Source organism: Heterodontus francisci, chromosome 3, assembly GCF_036365525.1.
Source record: "Heterodontus francisci isolate sHetFra1 chromosome 3, sHetFra1.hap1, whole genome shotgun sequence".
NCBI classification, from domain to species: Eukaryota; Metazoa; Chordata; class Chondrichthyes; order Heterodontiformes; family Heterodontidae; genus Heterodontus; species Heterodontus francisci.
Window position 1 is genome coordinate 190,400,064 of NC_090373.1, and position 19,308 is coordinate 190,419,371.

The window sequence follows — 19,308 nt, forward strand, 5'->3', positions numbered from 1 at the left end:
TAAAGAAATGCTCCCTGATATCACCTCTGTCCTATCAACTCCTTTAATCATCTTAAACACCTAAATTAGATCATCCCTTAATCTTCAAATCACAATGGAATAAAAGCCTAGTCTGTGCAACCTGTCCTTATAACGTAATCCCTATAGCCCCAGATGTACTGGAGACATTCTTTATGGCCACTAAATACTCAGGCATTGATTAGCAAGAGATTAGCCAAACTGATTTTCTTACCCGAGTCTAGGATACTGATTATTTCCCTTCTGCCCATTTACCCTTTTCAGGTTGCCTGATCTGATTGCATTGCTGACTACCCCTCCTGGACCCAATGTTAGCCAATATTGTTAATGGTTTTCTTTCTTCAGGTATTGTCCCTCTCTCCTTTAAATCTGATTCTCCTAAAAAAAAAACCTTGACATCACTGCCCTTGCAAACTACCAACCCATCTCCAACCTCCCTTTTCTCTCCAAAGTCCTGTTTTTCATCCACATGCAGCCCCTTGGCAACTGCTTATCCAACATCCAGTACTGGACGAGCAGAAATTTCCTCTATTTAAATATTGGGAAGACTGAAGCCAGTGTTTTCGGTCCCTGCTCCAAACTTCATTCCCTAGCTACCGGCTCCATCCCTTTCCCTGGCAACAGTCTGAGTCTAAACCAGTCTGTTCGCAACCTTGGTGTCAGATTTGACCCTGAGATCAGCATCCAACCACATATTCGCACCATCACTAAGACTGCCGATTTCCAGCTCAGAAACATTGTTTGTTCACCCTATCTCAGCTCATCTGCTACGGAAACCCTCACTCAAGCCTTCGTTACCTCTAGACTTGACTATTCCAATGCACTCCTGGCTGGATTCCCACATTCAACCCTCCGTAAACTTGAGGTCATCCAAAACTCTGCTGCTCATTTCTTAACTAGCACCAAATCCCATTCCCCTATCACCCCTGTGCTCACTGACCTACATTGGCTCCCAGTCAAGCAATTTCTTGATTTTAAAATTTTCATCCTTGTTTTCAAATCCCTCCATGTCCTCGCCCCTCCCAATCTCTGTAATATCCTCCAGCCCCACAACCCTCCGAGGTATCTGTGCTCCTCAAATTCTGGCCTCATGTGCATTCTTGATTTTACTTACTGCACCATTGGTGACCACGACTTCAGCTGCCTGGGCCCTAAGCTCTGAAATTCCCTCCATAAACCTCTCTGGCTCTCCACCTTGCTTTCCTCATTACGAACATACAAATTAGGAGCAGGAGTAGGCCACTCGGCCCCTCAAGCCTGCTCCGCCATTCAATAAGTTCATGGCTGAACTGATTGCTCCACATTTCCACCTACCCCCCATAACCTTTCTTCCCCTAGCACATCAAGAATCTATCTACCTCTGCCTTAAAAATATTCAAAGACTCTGCTTTCATTGCCTTTTGAGGAAGAGAATTCCAAAGACTCACGACCCTCAGAGAAAAAATTTCTCCTCATCTGTCTTAAATGGGCAATCCCTTATTTTTAAACAGTGACCCCTAGTTCTAGATTCTTCCACAAGGGGAACATCCTTTCCACATCCACCCTGTCAAGACCATTCAGGATCTTATATGTTCCAATCAAGTCACCTCTTACTCTTCTAAATTCCACAAGCCTAGTCTGTCCAATCTTTCCTTGTGAGACAGCCCACCCATTCCAAGTATTAGTCTAGTAAACCTTCTCTGTACTGCCTCCAACGCATTTACATCCTTCCTTAAATAAGGAGACCAGTACTGTACACAGTACTCCAGATGTGGTCTCACCAATGCCCTGTATAGCTGAAGCATAACCTCCCTACTTTTGTATTCAATTCCCCTCCCGATAAACAATAACATTCTATTAGCTTTCCTAATTACGTGCTGTTCCTGAATACCAACCTTTTGCGATTCATGCACTAGGACACCCAGATTCCTCTGCATCTCAGAGTTCTACAATCTCTCACCATTTAGATAATACGCTTCTTTTTTATTCTTCCTGCCAAAGTGGACAATTTCCTACTTTCCCACATTATTCTCCATTTGTCAGGTCTTTGCCCACTCACTTAACCTATCTATGTTCCTTTGTAGCCCCCTTATGTCCTCTTCACAAGTTACTTTCCTACCTATTTTCGTGTCATCAGCAAATTTAGCAACCTTCATCTAAGGTGGTACACCACTCGTTACATCTTGCCAACCAGAAAATGACCCATTTATGCCTACTCTGTTTCCTATCAGCGAGTCAATCTTTTATCCATGCCAAAATGGTATGCCCTACACAATGAGCTTTTATTTTCCGCAATAATCTTTGACGTGGCACCTTATTAAATGCCTTCTGGAAATCAAAGTACAGTACATCCACCGGTTCCTTTATCCACAGCACAGGTAACTCCCTCAAAGAACTCCAATAAATTGGTTAAACATGATTTCCCTTTCACAAAACCATGTTGACTCTGGCTGATTACCTTGAATTTTTCTAATTTCCCTGCTATAACATCTTTAATAATAGCTTCTAACATTTTCCCTAAGACAGATGTTAAGCTAACTGGCCTGTAGTTTCCTGCTTTCTGTCACCCTTTTCCAATCTAACGGAACCTTCCCTGAATCTGGGGAATTTTGGAAAATTAAAACTAACGCATCAACTATCTCACTAGCCACTTCTTTTAACACCCTAGGATGAAGTCCATCAGGACCCGGGGATGTTCTCAGCCCGCAGCTCCGACTATTTGTTCAGTACCACTTCCCTGGTGATTGTAATTTTCTTCAGTTCCTCCCTCCCTTCCATTTCCTGACTTGCAGCTAATACTAGGATGTTACTTGTATCCTCAATAGTGAAAATCAATGCAAAGTATCTGTTAAATTCATCTGTCATCTCCTTATTATCCATTATTAATTCCCTAGACTTTCTTTTTTATTTTTTATTTAGAGAGACAGCACTGAAACAGGCCCTTCGGCCCACCGAGTCTGTGCTGACCATCAACCACCCATTTATACTAATCCTATACTAATTCCATATTCCTACCACATCCTCACCTGTCCCTATATTTCCCTACCACCTATTTATCCTAGGGGTAATTTATAATGGCCAATTTACCTATCAACCTGCAAGTCTTTGGCATGTGGGAGGAAACCGGAGCACCCGGAGGAAACCCACGCAGACACAGGGAGAACTTGCAAACTCCACACAGGCAGTACCCAGAATTGAACCTGGGTCGCTGGAGCTGTGAGGCTGCGGTGCTAACCACTGCGCCACCCCTCACTTTGAGCCAACACTCACTTTGTTAACTCTTTTTAAAATATTCATAGAAACTCTTATTATCTGTCTTTATATTTCTAGCTAACTTTCTCTTGCACTCTAATTTTACCTTCCTTATCAATCTTTTAGTTATTCTTTGCTTTTTCTTTTTACACACTCCTTAAAACCTACCTCTTTGACCAAGCTTTTGGTCATCTTACCTAATATCTCATTATGTGGCTCGGTGTCATATTGTTTTATAATGCTCTATATAGATATAAGTTGTTGCTGTTACTTGGCACTATTTGCACAAGACAGTTCCTGTACCCTTAAACTTCCCTTTTCTTTTGTTCCACCCTACCTGTACCAAGTTCTCTTCATTTAACTCCGTCTCTGATCTCCATAGCCTTCGTTGGGCCTCACTCTACGTCAAGGAGACCTGATTCAAGAGAGGCATGGGACCGACCACTACATGAGAGGAAAGAACGAACTCTATACAGCCTTTCACAACTTTAGGATGATCCCAGAGCGATTTACAGCCAGTGAAGTACTTTTTGAAGTATAGTCACTGTTGTAATGTAGGAAACTCAACAGCCAATTTACACACAGCAAGCTCCCACAAACAGAAATGAGATAAATGATTAGATCATCTGTTTTAGTGATGTTGGTTGAGTAAATATCAGCCAGGATACTGGGGAAAAGTCTTGTTTGAAATAGTGCCATGGGATCTTTTACATCCAGCTGAGAGGGCCGATAGGGCCTCGGTTGAATATCTCATCTGAAAGATGTCACCTCCGACTGTGCCAGCACTGCACGAGTGTGTCAGCCAGTATTATGTGCTCTTGTCTCTGGAGCGGGTCTTAAACCCCCAATGTTCTAACTCAGAAGTGAGTGTGCTACCAACTGAGCCACGGCTGACATTGGGCGCTGACAGTGAGCTCTGGGCTACCTTCCCTTTGTTTGAAGATGGAGGACATCATAGCCAAATACAATGTTGCCCATACACACACAAATGAACTTCCAGCAAAGTTTGCTGGGTCACGGGTACTCCCTTCCCTTGCCACTGGGGAGGCTGCCATTTGTACTTCCCCACTCCGCAGCGATGCCCAGCCCAGATCAGATCAGCCAACAGCACAGGATAGTAATAGAACCAGGGACATTTTGGTTCTGCATGACAGAGATGCGACCGTTCTTCCAATTCATTGGGGACCTGCACTGTAGCTTGGCAAGTTCGATCCTACTGCCCCCAAGTCAACAAGGAAAATATCACTTGCATCAAGACCTTTCCTCTGTGGATGTCAACCACCCCCACCCACACTCTGGAGGGTGGGCCCACTCAAGTCAGCTTGGAGAAAACCACATTGCTGGCTAGTATGAGGTGCAGCAGCACTGGAGCAGAGCAAGAAGGGACTGCAAGCACTGGCTGCTTGGCTACCCAGCTTATCTGGCCATGCCCTGGGCTTCATTTACATGATTAAAGATTTTTGCACTTTAAGAAAACCATTAGGAATAGGGAGAGAGAGGAGTTGAACACGTGGCTGCAGGGATGGTGCAGGAGGGAGGGTTTTGGTTTCCTGGATAATTGGGGCTCTTTCTGGGGTAGGTGGGACCTCTACAAACAGGATGGTCTTCACCTGAACCAGAGGGGTACCAATATCCTAGGGGGGAGATTTGCTAGTGCTCTTCGGGGGGGTTTAAACTAATTCAGCCGGGGGATGGGAACCTAAATTGTAGTTCCAGTGTGCCGGATGTTGAGAGTAGTGAGGTCAGGGATAAGGTTACAAGGACGCAAGAGGGCACTGGCAAGCAAGAACCTGGTTTAAAGTGTGTCTACTTCAACGCCAGGAGCATCCGGAATAAGGTGGGTGAGCTTGCAGCATGGGTTGGTACCTGGGATCTCGATGTTGTGGCCATTTCGGAGACATGGGTAGAGCAGGGGCAGGAATGGATGTTGCAGGTTCCGGGATTTAGATGTTTCAGTAAGAACAGAGAAGATGGTAAAAGAGGGGGGGGGGGTGTGGCATTGTTAATCAAGGAGAGTATTACGGCGGCAGAAAGGACGTTTGAGGACTCGTCTACTGAAGTAGTATGGGCCGAGGTTAGAAACAGGAGAGGAGCGGTCACCCTGTTGGGAGTTTTCTATAGACCTCCAAATAGTTCCAGAGATGTAGAGGAAAGGATAGCGAAGATGATTCTCGACAGGAGCGAGAGTAACAGGGTAGTTGTTATGGGGGACTTTAACTTTCCAAATATTGACTGGAAATACTATAGTTCGAGTACTTTAGATGGGTCAGTTTTTGTCCAGTGTGTGCAGGAGGGTTTTCTGACACAGTATGTAGACAGGCCAACCAGGGGTGATGCCACATTGGATTTGGTACTGGGTAATGAACCCGGCCAGGTGTTAGATTTAGATGTAGGTGAGCACTTTGGTGATAGTGATCACAATTCGGTTAGGTTTACCTTAGCGATGGGCAGGGACAGGTATATACCGCAGGGCAAGAATTATAGCTGGGGGAAAGGAAATTATGATGCGATTGGGCAAGATTTAGGATGCGTAGGATGGGGAAGGAAACTGCAGGGGATGGGCACAATCGAAATGTGGAGCTTATTCAAGGAGCAGCTACTGCGTGTCCTTGATAAGTATGTACCTGTCAGGCAGGGAGGAGGTTGTCGAGTGAGGGAGCCGTGGTTTACTAAAGAAGTTGAAGCGCTTGTCAAGAGGAAGAAGGCGGCTTATGTTAGGATGAGACGTGAAGGCTCAGTTAGGGCGCTTGAGAGTTACAAGCTAGCCAGGAAGGATCTAAAGGGAGAGCTAAGAAGAGCGAGGAGAGGACACGAGAAGTCATTGGCGGATAGGATCAAGGAAAACCCTAAGGCTTTCTATAGGTATATCAGCAATAAAAGAATGACTAGAGTTAGATTAGGGCCAATCAAGGATAGTAGTGGGAAGTTGTGTGTGGAATCAGAGATAGGGGAAGCGTTAAATGAATATTTTTCGTCAGTATTTACTGTAGAGAAAGAAAACGTAGTCGAGGAGAATACTGAGATACAGACTACTAGGTTAGATGGGATTGAGGTTCACAAGGAGGAGGTGTTAGCAATTTTGGAAAGTGTGAAAATAGATAAGTCCCCTGGGCCAGATGGGATTTATCCTAGGATTCTCTGGGAAGTTAGGGAGGAGATTGCAGAGCCTTTGGCCTTGATCTTTATGTCGTCATTGTCGACAGGAATAGTGCCGGAAGACTGGAGGATAGCAAATGTTGTCCCCTTGTTCAAGAAGGGGAGTAGAGACAGCCCTGGTAATTATAGACCTGTGAGCCTTACTTCGGTTGTGGGTAAAATGTTGGAAAAGGTTATAAAAGATAGGATTTATAATCATCTTGAAAAGAATAAGTTCATTAGCGATAGTCAGCACGGTTTTGTGAAGGGTAGGTCGTGCCTCACAAACCTTATTGAGTTTTTTGAGAAGGTGACCAAACAGGTGGATGAGGGTAAAGCCGTGGATGTGGTGTATATGGATTTCAGTAAGGCGTTTGATAAGGTTCCCCACGGTAGGCTATTGCAGAAAATACGGAAGTATGGGATTGAAGGTGATTTAGTGCTTTGGATCAGAAATTGGCTAGCTGAAAGAAGACAGAGGGTGGGGGTTGATGGCAAATGTTCATCCTGGAGTTTAGTTACTAGTGGTGTACCGCAAGGATCTGTTTTGGGGCCACTGCTGTTTATCATTTTTATAAATGACCTGGATGAGGGTGTAGAAGGGTGGGTTAGTAAATTTGCAGATGACACGAAGGTCGGTGGAGTTGTGGATAGTGCCGAAGGATGTTGTAGGTTACAGAGGGACATAGATAGGCTGCAGAGCTGGGCTGAGAGATGGCAAATGGAGTTTAATGCGGAAAAGTGTGAGGTGATTCACTTTGGAAGGAGTAACAGGAATGCAGAGTACTGGGCTAATGGGAAGATTCTTGGTAGTGTAGATGAACAGAGAGATCTTGGTGTCCAGGTACATAAATCCCTGAAAGTTGCCACCCAGGTTAATAGGGCTGTTAAGAAGGCATATAGTGTGTTAGCTTTTATTAGTAGAGGGATCGAGTTTCGGAGCCACGAGGTCATGCTGCAGCTGTACAAAACTCTGGTGCGGCCGCACCTGGAGTATTGCGTGCAGTTCTGGTCACCGCATTATAGGAAGGATGTGGAAGCTATGGAAAGGGTGCAGAGGAGATTTACTAGGATGTTGCCTGGTATGGAGGGAAGGTCTTACGAGGAAAGGCTGAGGGACTTGAGGTTGTTTTCGTTAGAGAGAAGGAGGAGGAGAGGTGACTTAATAGAGACATATAAGATAATCAGAGGGTTAGATAGGGTGGATAGTGAGCGTCTTTTTCCTTGGATGGTGATGGCAAACACGAGGGGACATAGCTTTAAGTTGAGGGGTGATAGATATAGGACAGATGTCAGAGGTAGTTTCTTTACTCAGAGTAGTAGGGGCGTGGAACGCCCTGCCTGCAACAGTAGTAGACTCGCCAACTTTAAGGGCATTTAAGTGGTCATTGGATAGACATATGGATGAAAATGGAATAGTGTAGGTCAGATGGTTTCACAGGTCGGCGCAACATCGAGGGCCGAAGGGCCTGTACTGCGCTGTAATGTTCTATGTTCTATTACCACTTTGGAAGAACAATCCTCTGTGCAGCTTTCCTCTCCCTTCCATGTTTCTGTATGCTGCTGGTACATCCACAGCAGAGAGTCTCAAATTGGCTTTGTAGGTTCAAGTCCCACACTGGGGACTTTGAATGCATAATCTAGACCAACAATACAATCTTGCACAGAGGGAGTGCTACATCATTGGAGGCGCTATCCTTCGACTGAGCAGTTAAATGGATCGGTTCTGATGAAGTGTCACTGACCTGAAACGTTAACTCTGCTTCTCTCTCTGCAGATGCTGCCAGATCTGCTGAGTATTTCCAGCATTTCTTGTTTTTATTTTAAATGGATGGGTGGTTGGCCTGTTCAGTTGGACAGTAAAGACATTATTCAAAGAGCAAATCTGCAGGGAAATCACAGAGATGTGCAAGAACTATAGAGTGGTGATACTGGGGGACTTTAATTACCCAAATATCGATTGGGATAATTTTAGAGTAAAGGGAAGGGGAGGAATTTCTGGATTGCATTCAGGGGAACTTCCTTGATCAGTATGTTCTCAGCCCAGCTAGAAAAAAGGCATTGTTGAATCTGGTGATGGGCAATGAGGTGGATAAAGTGTCTGTGGGGGAGCACTTGGGGAAGAGTGATCATAAAGCTTAGACTCACAATGCAGAAAAGCAAGGAACGATATAAGGTAGAATGGCTAGGTTGAAAGAGGGCTAATTTCAATGCAATGAGAAGGGATCTAGCCAGGATAAAATGGAAACCAAAGACTGACAGAAAAAACTAACAGAACAATGGGTTATCTTTAAGGAAGAGATGCTTCAGATACAGGTTAGGTACATTCCAATAAGGGCGAAAGATAGGGCTCCTTGGATGATGAGATTATAACGAAACAAAAAAAAAGTGTTTGAAGTATGTCAGGTGAATTCTTCAAGTGAGAGCCAGGCCATATACAATAAGTTAAGAGGGGAGGTGAAGAGGAAAATAAGACAGGCAAAGAGAAAATATGAGAATAGAATGGCAGTCAACATGAAAGGGAACCCAAAAATCTTCCGCCAGCATGTAAATAGTGGGTACTAAGAGGTGGAGTGGTGCCTATTAAGGACAAATAAGTTAATATATGCTTAGAGGCACAGGGCAAGTCTAGAATACTTGACGAGTACTTTGTAACAGTGTTTACTATGGAAGAGGAATCGGCCAAAAAACATCAGTGGTAGGTAAGGTTTTAGAAACAATAATCGGTGGAGAAAAATCACAGGCACTTGGAGAGGTTTGAGTTAGGGATAGCCAGCATAGATTTGTAAAAGGAAAATCATGCTTAACTAATCTAATTGAATTTTTTGATGAAGTAAGAGAGAAGGTTGATGGAGGGAATGTGGTGGATTTTGTCTATATGGAAGGTACCACATAAAAGGTTGGTTAACAAAATTGAGGCTCATGGAATAGGAGGGTCAGTGTCCAATTGGATAAAGAAATCGGCTTAAAGACAGAAAACAGTGAGTTGTGGTAACTGGTTGTTTTTCAGGCTGGAGGATGGTAGTGGTGTTCATCAAGAGTCTAGGACCACTGCTTTTTTTGCTATATAGAAATGACTTGGATCTTGGAATATAGAGTAGAATTTGGCCTCTATCGGGCCAAGTGCAGGAACATGGGATTAGAATAGTTGGGTGCTGGATAGCTGGCACAGACACGATGGGCCGAAGGGCCTGTTTCTGTGCTGTATAACTCTATGACTCTAATTTCAAAATTTGCTGATGATACCAAACTTGGAGGAGTGGCAATGAGGATGATATGAACCGCCTGCAACAGGACATAGATTGGCTAGCAAAATGGGCAGACAGGTGGTGATGGAATTCAATTCAGACAAGTGTGAAGTAATGCACTTCGGCAGAAGGGATAGGATGAGGTAGTTTAGACTTACTGGCGCAGTTCTAACGAGTATGCAGGAGTGTCCATGACAGTATAGGTGGAGTGACCACAAGGATTGTGCGGTGAAAACCAAGACCCGTCTTTACACTGAGGATACAGTCCATTGCGCTGTGTGGCACTCCGACTGTGCTAAATGGGATAGATTCAGAATAGAATAGGGGCTACCATTGACCAGAAACTGAACTGGAGTAGCCATATAAATACCGTGGCTACAAGAGCAGGTCAGAGGCTTGGAATCCTGAGGCGAGTAACTCACCTCCTGACTCCCCAAAGCCTATCCGCCATCTACAAGGCACAAGTCAGGAGTGTGATGGAATACTCTCCACTTGCCTGGATGGGTGCAGCTGCAACAACACTCAAGAAGCTCGACACCATCCAGGACAAAGCAGCCCGCTTGATTGGCACCCCATCTACAAACATTCACTCCCTCCACCACCGACGCACAGTGGCAGCAGTGTGTACCATCTACAAGATGCACTGCAGCAATGCACCAAGGCTCAAGCCTGGACTATACAGTAAATAGAAAGGTCCTGGGGAAAATTGATGTCCGGAGAGATTTGGGTGTTCAGGTCCACTGTTCCCTGAAGGTGGCAACGCAGGTAAATAGAGTGGTCAAGAAGGCATACGGCATGCTTTCCTTCATCGGACGGGGTATTGAGTACAAGAGTTGGCAGGTCATGTTACAGTTGTATAGGACTTTGGTTCGGCCACATTTGGAATACTGCGTGCAGTTCTGGTCGCCACATTACCAAAAGGATGTGGATGCTTTGGAGAGGGTGCAGAGGAGGTTCACCAGGATGTTGCCTGGTATGGAGGGCGCTAGCTATGAAGAGAGGTTGAGTAGATTAGGATTATTTTCATTAGAAAGACGGAGGTTGAGGGGGGACCTGATTGAGGTGTACAAAATCATGAGAGGTATAGACAGGGTGGATAGCAAGAGGCTTTTTCCCCAGAGTGGGGGATTCAATTACTAGAGGACACGAGTTCAAAGTGAAAGGGGAAAAGTTTAGGGGGGATATGCGTGGAAAGTTCTTTACACAGAGGGTGGTGGGTGCCTGGAACGCGTTGCCAGCGGAGGTGGTAGATGCGGGCACGATGGCGTCTTTTAAGATGTATCTAGACAGATACATGAATGGGCAGGAAGAAAAGAGATACAGAACCTTAGAAAATAGGCGACATGTTTAGAGAGAGGATCTGGATCGGCGCAGGCTTGGAGGGCCGAAGGGCCTGTTCCTGTGCTGTAATTATCTTTGTTCTTTGGCTCCTTAGAAAGCACCTTCCAAACCCGCGACCTCTACCAACTAGAAGGACAAGTGCAGCAAATACATGGGAACACCACCACCTGCAAGTTCCCCTCCAAGTCACACACCATCCTGACTTGGAACTATATCGCCGTTCCTTCACTGTCGCTGGGTCAAAATCCTGGAACTCCCTTCCGAACAGTACTGTGGGTGTACCCACCCCACATGGACTGCAGCAGTTCAAGAAGGCAGCTCACCACCACCTTCTCAAGAGCAATAAATGCTGGCCTAGTCAGCGATGCCCACATCCCATGAATGAATAAAAAAAAAGATATGGCAGCTCAAAACTGGACATCCATGAGGCACTGTGAGCCATCAGCAGCAACAGAATTGTATTCAACCACAATCTGTAACCTCATCACCCGGCATATCCCTCACTCTACCAGTACCAACAAGCCAACGGATCAACCCTGGTTCAATAAAGAATGCAGGAGACTATGCCAGTAGCAGCACCAGACATACCTAAAAATGAGGTGTCAACCTGAAGCTACAACCCAGGACTACTTGCATGCCAAACAGCGGAAGTAGCATACAATAGTGACAGCTAAGCGATCCCACAACCAACAGATCAGATCGAAGCTCTGCAGTCCTGCCACATCAGTCGTGAATGGTGGTGGACAATTAAACAACTAACAGGAGCAGGTGGCTCCACAGATAATCCTCAATAATGGGGGAGCCCAGCACATCAGTGCAAAAGAAAAGGCTGAATCATTTGCGACCATCTTCAGCCAGAAATGCAAAGTGAACGATTCATCTCGTCCTCCTCCTGATCACAGATGCCAGTCTTCAGCCAATTCGATTCAATCCACGTGCAATAAGAAATGGCTGAAGGCACTGGATACTGCAAAGGCTACAGGTCCCAACAACATCCTGGCTGTGGTACTGAAGATTTGTGTTGCAGTACTAGTCGCACCCCTAGCCAAACTGTTCCAGTATAGCTACAACACTGGCATCTACCTGACAATGTGAAAAATTGCCCAGGTACTTCCTGTTCACAAAAAGCAGGACAAATCCAATCCGGCCATTTACCGCCCCAACAGTCTACTCTCAATCATCAGCAAAATATTGGAAGGTGTCATCAACTGTGCTAATAAGTGTCACTTAACAACAATCTGCTCGCTGTTGCTCAATTTGGGTTCCACCAAGGCCACTCAGCTCCTGACCTCATTGCGGCATTGGTCCAAACATGGGCAAAAGAGCTGAACTCAATAGGTGAGTTGAGAGTGATTGCCTTGGATATCAAGGCAGCATTTGACCGAGTGTGGCATCAAGGAGCCCTAACTAAACTGGAGTCAATGAGAAGCAGGGTGAAAACTCTCCACTGGTTGGAGGCATACCTAACACAAAGGAAGATGGTTGCGGTTGCTGGAGGCCAATCAACTCAGCCCCAGGACATCACTGCAGGAGTTCCTCAGGTTAGTGTCTTAGGCCCAACCATCTTCAGCTGCTTCCCTCCATCATAAGGTCAGAAGTGGGGATGTTCACTGATGATTGTACGATGTTCAGTATCATTTGCAACTTCTCAGAAATTGAAGCTGTCCATATCCATATGCAGCAAGACCTGGACAACATTCAGGCTTGGGCTGACACAGAAGTGCCAGGCAATGACTATCTCCAACAAAAGAGAATCTAACCATCTCCTCTTGACATTCAACAGCATCACCATCGCTGAATCCCCCACTGTCAACATCCTGGGGGTTACCATTGACCAGAAACTGAATTGAAGCAGCCATATAAATACTGTGGCTACAAGAGCAGGTCAGAGGCTGGGAATTCTGTGACAAGTAACTCACCTCCTGATTTTCCAAAGCGTGTCCACAAGGCATAAGTCAGGAGTCTGATGGAATAATCTCCACTTGCCTGGATGAGCACGGCTCCAACAACACTCAGCAAACTCGACACCATCAGGACAAAGCAGCCCACTTGATTGGCACCCATCCACCACCTTAAACGTTCACTCCCTCCACCAGCAACGCACAGTGGCAGCAGTGTGTACAATATAACAAGATGCACTGCAGAAAATCACCACTCTTCCTTCGACAGCACCTTCCAAACCCGTGACCTCTTCCACCTAGAAGGACAAGGGCAGAAGACTTGTGGGAACACCACCATCTGCAAGTTCCCCTCCAGGTAGCACACCATCCTGACTTGGAAATATATCACCGTTCCTGGATCAAAATCCTGGAACTCCCTGCACTATGAGTGTACCTGCACCAGATGGACTGCAGCGGTTCAAGAAGGCAGCTCACCATCACCTTCTCAAAGGCAATTAGGGCCATGCCAGCAACGCCCACATCCCATGAAATGAATAATTAAAAAAGAGGGATCTGGGGTGCATGTGCATTGATCTTTGAAGGTAGCAGGACATATTGAGAGAGTGGTTAGTAAAGCATATGGGATCCTGGGCTTCATAAATAGAGGCATAGAGTACAAAAGCAAGGAAGATATGCTGAACCTTTATAAAGCTCTGGTTAGGCCACAACTAGAATATTGCGCCCAGTTCTGGTCACCACATTTGAGGAAGGATGTGAGGGTCCTTGAGAGGGTGCAGAGAAGATTTACCAGAATGGTTCCAGGGATGGGAGATTTTAGTTACAAGGTTAGGTTGGAAAAGCTGGGGTTATTCTCCTTTTCTCCAAGGAGAACAAAGGGAGATTTGATAGAGATGTACAAGATTATGACAGGCTTAGATAAGTTAGACAAGGAAAGACTGTTCCCATTAGCTGATGGTACACGGACTAGGGGACACAGATTGAAGGTTTTGGGCAAGAGATGCAGCAGGAATGTGAGGAAGAACTTTTTTTTACGCAGCGAGTGGTAATGACCTGGAACTTGTTGCCCACAAGGATGGTGGAAGCAGAGACTATCGATGATTTAAAAAGAAACTTGAATGGGCACTTGAAGGAAATAAAGTTGCAAGGCTACGGGGATTGAGTAAAGGACTGGGACTGACTGGATTGCTTTGTGGAGAGCTGGCATGGACTTGATGGGCCAAATGGTTCCTTCTAAGCCATAATTGATTCTACGACTCTGGGAGCAGCAAACTCTCGGTGTTCTGTCCTACATCCTTCCTGGTTATCAAGTAAAACAAAAAAATTAGATCAAATTCACTCTGCACAAAATGGCTACTGCACTTCCCTATGTACCAATCACTAATGTTCCCTCTAATTTCCCTTTGCTGTGCATGGCCCATTTGTTGCACTGCATGGTCCCTTTAAGAATGCCGCGCAGCCATGCATGAGCACATCTTAAAGGGACCACTTCTTCTGTGTGGGCCATTTGTCCTCTGCACAGTAAGTTCTGGACTGCTGTATGGCCGCACACCCATGCAGCTTAGAGGGATTATTGCCGGTGGTTGCAGTGCAAATTGTAATTCATTTACAATGCTTCTGTAGTTCTTTAACACTGTAACAAAGTGACTGAAGCAAAGACACTTCAGCATAAAGTGGACTAGCTGTTTTGTGTGTGCATGTGTGACCAGAAGAGCAAAAAAAGGGATAATGGGAAGGGAAAGAGAGATTGCACACAAGAGAAAGGAGAGAGCACACAAGAACAATTAGGGATGGATAATAAATGCTGGTCTTGCCAACAACTCCAACTATAAAGATGGGAGAAAGAGGTAGAGCACAGGGGAAAGCAAAAAGTGACAAAGACAATTTGAGAGGAGAGAAGATTAAAAGTTGAGTGCAAGAAAGCTAATGCTCAAGTCTGAGATGGATGAGAAAATGAGGACTATTTTAATTATATATTATCTTTATTTATAAATATTTAAAGCTGCTTTCAATTTTATACACCATACAAAAGGTAACATATCTGAAAAGGCAGTACTACATACACTAATTCTGATTTAATTACAACAGTATATAGAACTATCTGGTTGAAATTCCAAGAAATTTTGAAAGAGCGTAAGGGGAAGATGATTTTATTTACACTGAAAAATAGGAAGGGAGAAAGAAAAAAACAGAGGCACCAATATTAACAAAAGACAGACTTAAAAAAAACCCTTTTCAACCATAACCAAATACAAAACTTGCTAAAGTTTGAAAATAGTTGAAAATTTTTTTGCTTTTAAAAAAAAAAATTTTAAAGTCACCTCAGTTTCTCCATCCCCAGGTTCACATAATGATCAAAAATGGTTATTTGTAATGATTTCCCCTAAACTTGCTCTTCAAATTGGAAATTTATTAAAGATTCAAAACTTTACAGTAATCTACATTAAACTGGAAACATTTATTTATCCACTCATTACAATATAAACATTTAAACACTTTAAAAAACAACCAACTTTCACATGACAGGCTTGCTCCCCTGCATCACTTGCATCGACAGTCCTGTGATCGTGGGAGCGAGGGGGTGGAAGGAGAAAGAATGGGGAGTGTGGGGCAGAGTGTGGGACAAGACAGCTTCAAATTATTTTCATGAGGACAGTCCCAATTGTCAGAATAAAGTACTTGTTTGCAGGGTGGGGAAGAGAGAGAGTTTCGCAGACACAAGAAGTTAGACATTTTTCAACATCTGACAGTACCAACTCCTCCTCCTCCCTCAAAGAAATCAACTCCTCACTGAGGTACGGCTCCACAGGCAGGACCCATTATTCATACCCGAATGGGAGCGTCACTGTTGGAAGTGGCAGCGCGAAGAATGTGAGGCAAGACCAGAATTGGACTTAGCATCACAGCTGAGAACAAGCCTGTTCTTGTCCAGCTCCCCACCCCACCCCCACAACCACACACACGCACACTCACTTCAAACAGCCCTTTGCTAGACAATTGAGAGTCCAAGCCAATTATAACGCCTTCCTCCTCTGTACCGCCACTGACTTAGTACCAGAGAATTGAGTCTGGGATCTTCTGGTCTGTTCTGAACAGAGGACAAAGACTTCAGCTTTGAGAGGAGGACAAAGGGGAACCTCAAGGCATCCTTTTATGCTCTCTCGCTCTCTCTCTCCCCTCTTCTCCGTTCAGCCACTTGCCTTTGAGTGGCACCTCACTTGAAAAGCTGCTACATTCTTTTGCTGGGAGTGGTGGCCACTTGCTCGGCCAACACGGGTTAAAGAGCTCTTGATTTGCTGTTCAAAACCAGTGACAGAACGCAATCTGGTGATGGTGCTACAATGCCTAAACCTTTTGACTGGAGGTGTAGGCAAGTCACTCAAGCCTGTTCTGAAGGGTGGGGAAGGAAAATAGAGGCAGAAGAGGAATATTTGAGCACCATGGAACTCCAGGACTGGAAGATGCAACCAGTACATCAGGACATCGCTGTCACAACACTTTTTTTTTGTGTTTTTAAAAGTAAAAACTATTTACATTTTTACATAATTCAGCTCGACATCCCTCATGAGTCGATTCGATATCTACTTCAGTTTACAGTTAATATTTACAGTTAGAGAAAGCATGAGTAATAAACCTTTAAATGACAAAACATACAAAAATAAATCAGATTCCTGGAAAACTCAGGGTGCTGCGCTACATATTTAATGAAAAAAGTACTGAGAAAGAGCATGGAAATTGCTCTTCCTCTTATATGTGTTTGAGTTATTTTTTTTAAAAAAAACCTTTCCTTCTGCCATTCACGGGCTGACCTTACAACTGTCCCATGCGACTGTCCGGACAGGGGTTAATGGGTTTCCTTCAATCCCTGTTGGTGTTGTTGGCGGTGAAGGCATGGAGGTTTCCCATCTGGCTGAGGCCGCTCTGAATATGGGCGACGTGAATTTCTACGTTGTTTTGGAAGCAGCTATAGAAATAATAACTTGTATTTATATTGTGCCTTTAACATCATCAAACATCTTGAGGCGCTTCACAGGAGCATAATCAGAAAAATTTTAACAGCCATATAAGGAGATATTAGGACGGGTGACCAAAGAGTGGGTCAAAGAGGTAGGTTTTAAGGAAGGTCTTAAAGGAGGAGAAAGGTCGAGGGGTGGAGAGGTTGAGGGAGAGAATTTTAGAGCTTAGAATCTTGGCAGCTGAAGGCACGGTGTCACGAATTATGTTGTGCATTTGAGTATTAATGTCAACCGCCACTTTATGCAGCATGATTTAAATTTGTATTTCTGTGTTGATTGTCAAAATGGACGAGAGGTCAGGTGGGACAGCCACTTGAGAAGAGTTTAGCTTTAGGACCCAGGAGATCCCTATCCAACCTGTGTGGACTCGAAACTATAACCGTTTGAGAGTACAGCCTGTCCTCTATTTTACAGCTGCCGTGTGCTAAAGACACTTCTCCTTGCAAGAAGCCACAGCCTGTCTTCAAGGTGCATTGACTTTTCTCTCCAAGGCCTTTTCATAGTCATAGAGAGATACAGCACTGAAACAGGCCCTTTGGCCCCCAAGTCTGTGACGACCAACAACCACCCATTTATACTAATCTTACATTAATCCCATATTCCCTACCATATCCCCACCATTCTCCTACAACCGAACTACACTAGGGGCAATTTACAATGGCCAATTTACCCATCAACCTGCAAGTCTTTTGGCTGTGGGAGGAAACCGGAACACCCGGAGGAAACCCACGCAGACACAGGGAGAACTTGCAAACTCCGCACAGGCAGTACCCAGAACCGAACCCGGGTCGCTGAAGCTGTGAGGCTGCGGTACTAACCACTGCACCACTGTGCCGCCCATTTTTCAACAAGAAAAATTAAAGAGAAGCCACTTTGAAAAATCCAGCAAGAAACAAACCAATCCGAAGACAAACTGCAGTAACAACAGAAAAGGTCTGATTTCTACCTATTCCTTTCCATCTAAAAGAAGGTGTCTTCGGCAATTTAGCTGTCTCCATTATCACCTTTGAGAGTGCAAAGAAAAAGAAATTTGCAAGAGAAGAGATATCTCCAATAGCTCCTCTATTTGGCATTTCTAATCGGTGGTCTCCAACTTTTGGACACTTTCTTTTGATATTCATGGACACTAGTTTTAACTGAAATCCATATTAGCTAGTAGTTAAGATAAGTTTCTATTTAATAAATGTCCTTGCTTTTTTATATGCCGTTAACTTTTCCCTGAATGTTTGTAAGCATGCATGGTGAAGTTAAACCCCTTCCTGAATTTAGGAGTGTGTTAATAAACCCTACTTCATTGTTTTAACTTTAAAATATGTGTTGTTGAAGCAGTCATTTATTATTAGGGTTTAAGGGAGAGAAAAGAAATTCAATCACTAATATAGTTACAGACAGGTGGTTGAAAAACAGGGAAATCTGTACAGAAGAAAAAAAATTTAACTGCCCTTTCATAACATAGAAATTGGGAGCTCAGGTCCTGGGATAAACCCACGAACGGCCAAATTTAAGAAACGAGCTGAATCAGAAATTAAAATGAACTGATTGGAAGCTAAAAGGGGAAAATATGGTAACTAAAAAGATTGTTGAGATAAATAAATGACTGCGGCAAAGAACTTTCTTACTTGAACATTAGAAAATGGCACATTTTGATTCCAAGATGTTTTTGGAGAAGGTGATGTAACTGCTGAAATGCTGGCAACTCTGAGTACAGACCAGTTAAAAACTATAACTGGGGAGATACAAGTGAAACCGTCCAGAAAGGTGAAACGAACTGAGCTCCTAAAAGTGCTGGCTGAGCACATAGGACACAGACCCATTCTGGAACATTTAGATGAGGAATTAACTCCTGAAACTGAACCATCTCCCATGGCCAGAATGGAACTGGCAAAACCAGGATAGAACTGGAGTTTCAGGAAAGGGGAAAAAGAGAGAGAGAGAGAGAGAAAAGGAAAGAGAGAGAGAGAAAAGGAAAGAGAGAGGGAGAAAAGGAAAGAGAGAGAGAGAGAAGAGAGAAAAAGAGGAGAGAGACAAAGAAAGGAGAGAGAAAGGGTTTTCCAGCTACAAGAATTGGAAATGGAGTTGAAGGCTCAAGCAGAGAGAGTGAGGAGAGACTTTGGAGGCTGCTGGGGAAAATGTCCACCCGGTAACCGCCCAAATCTCCCTAACCCAGAATCAGGCTTCGAGGCCCCGAAGTATGCTAAGTTCTTACCAAAATTTGGAGAGACTGAGGTGGAATCCATTTTTGCTACTTTTGAGAAAGTAGCAGGACAGCTACGATGGCCACAAGAAATGTGGACTCTCATGATTCAGGGTCAGTTAACAGGGAAGGCTCAAGAGGTCTATTCTATGCTGACCCCTGAAATATCTGCTAATTACGAGCAGACCAAAGCTGCCGTCTTTACTGCATATATGAGTTGGTCCCAG

General features: G+C 44.4%; 1 protein-coding gene across 1 annotated transcript in view; it reads right to left on the bottom strand.

Annotated features, from left to right (window-relative positions):
• Nucleotides 1-15,473: 15,473 nt before the first annotated feature.
• The window catches only part of lin9 (lin-9 DREAM MuvB core complex component), a 178,639-nt gene continuing 174,804 nt past the window's right edge, over nucleotides 15,474-19,308 (bottom strand). Inside the window, exon 15 of the mRNA XM_068019658.1 lies at nucleotides 15,474-16,835. Within this exon, the coding sequence (XP_067875759.1) occupies nucleotides 16,730-16,835 (106 nt within the window). The 3' untranslated portion in view covers nucleotides 15,474-16,729. The remainder of the gene's footprint in view (nucleotides 16,836-19,308) is intronic.